This window comes from Arachis duranensis, chromosome 10 (assembly GCF_000817695.3).
Source record: "Arachis duranensis cultivar V14167 chromosome 10, aradu.V14167.gnm2.J7QH, whole genome shotgun sequence".
Classification (NCBI taxonomy): domain Eukaryota; kingdom Viridiplantae; phylum Streptophyta; class Magnoliopsida; order Fabales; family Fabaceae; genus Arachis; species Arachis duranensis.
In genome coordinates, this window is record NC_029781.3 from 36,022,027 (window position 1) to 36,023,745 (window position 1,719).

The 1,719-nt window shown below is 39.7% G+C and overlaps 1 protein-coding gene across 1 annotated transcript in view; it reads right to left on the reverse strand.

Annotated features, from left to right (window-relative positions):
- Window positions 1-394: 394 nt before the first annotated feature.
- The window catches only part of LOC107469752 (uncharacterized), a 3,444-nt gene continuing 2,119 nt past the window's right edge, over window positions 395-1,719 (reverse strand). Inside the window, exon 2 of the mRNA XM_016089129.1 lies at window positions 395-1,295. Within this exon, the coding sequence (XP_015944615.1) occupies window positions 395-1,295 (901 nt within the window). The remainder of the gene's footprint in view (window positions 1,296-1,719) is intronic.

Below are 1,719 nucleotides of genomic sequence, written 5' to 3' on the forward strand. Positions count from 1 at the left end.
TGACAATTTCCAAATGCTCCAGGGAAAGGACCTTTCTGATTGTGAACACTTGAGGTAACTGAGATGGAATGGTTGGAATATAGGGTGGAATTTATGGATGGTGGATTGATATCACCTTGTCCCCAGGGAAGAAACCTTCTGTAGGAACCTTCTTGTTTCTCCATCCCCTTGGCAATTTCTTCACAACTCTTTTCTCTTCTTCCAATAGTGCTCCATTGACTCCCATGTTAGGGTGATCTTTGTTAGCTGCTCTTCCTGATTCTTGTGGCTTCGGCTCTTCCTTGAACTCCATTGGTTGCTTCATCTCTTGAGCTTCTTGTTTATCTATCAAGGGAAGTTCCAGATGATCGCCCAGTTGTTCATTGCTGTTTTCCTTCAGAGAGCTCTCACTGTATTATTCCTTTGATTTCTTGCTCTCTTGCTCAGATTCATGCACGGGCTTGAAGGAATGGAAAGTGAGCTGCTCATCATGTACTCTCAGTATCAACTCTCCTTGTTCAACATCAATGAGTGCTCGACCAGTAGCTAAAAATGGTCTCCCCAGAATAATTGGATGGAGGTAGCTTTCCTCCATGTCCAGAATAACAAAATTTGTGGGGGGAAAGTAGTTTCCCACTTTCACCAACACATTTTCCACTATTCCTTCACCCTGCTTATGAGTTTTATCAGCTAATTGTATGATTACATCAGTGGATTTCACCTCGTTGATTTGTAACTTCTTCATAAGAGATAGAGGTATCAAATTCATGCTGGCTCCTAGATCACAAAATCCTCTGTCAATTTTTGCTTCTCCTATGATACAGGGAATATGAAAGCTTCCTGGATCTTTTTTCTTCATGAGTACATCCTTCTGGATGAGAGCACTGCATTCCTTGTTCATCACCACTGTTTGGCCACCCTTCAGGTTGCTCTTCTTAGCTAGTAGTTCCTTCATCCACTTAATACAAGCAGGCATCTGTTTGAGGATTTTGAGATAGGGAATGTTGACACTAAGAGATGCAAACATATCTAAGAATCTTGAATATGATCTTTCTTTCTCACCTTCCCTGAGTCTCTGAGGAAACGGTGCTTGTGGCACATATGGTTGTAGGGTTTTTTCCTCTTTTGATTCTTTCTCTTGGGCAACATCAGTCTTTTGCTCAATCTCTTCTTTCCTTCCTTCTGAGACTCTTTGATTAGGTGCTGTAGGTTTGCTAACTTCATCTTTCCAAACCTCCTCACTTGCTAAGCTTATTGCCTTACATTCTTCCCATGTCACCTTTTGTGTTCCTCCTATTGGATTCTTCTCAGTGTCACTTAGGGGTGTTCATAAAAAAACTAAAATATGGTTAACCGGTTAAAAAACTATAACCACATTTTGGTTAACCAGTTTAATAAAACAATTTTAAAAACCATATCTATATTTTTTAGGATTGGTTAACCAAAACCAAATTAAAAAAAAAACCGATTTTTAACTGGTTAACCAAAACCAAAACCAAATTAAAATCAAAACTTAATTTTAAATCCAAATTACATACTATTCTTCTCTCTCTCTCTCTCCCTTCTTTCTCTTCTTCTTCTTCTTCTCCTTCTTCTTCTTCTCTCTCTCTCTCTCTCCCTCTCTCTCCTCTTTCTCTCCTTTCTCTCTCCTCCTATCTCTCTTTTTCCCTTTTCTCCCTCCTCTCTCTCTCATTTCCTTCTTTCTCCTCCTCCTCTTTGTCCTCTCCTTTTCTCTCTCCA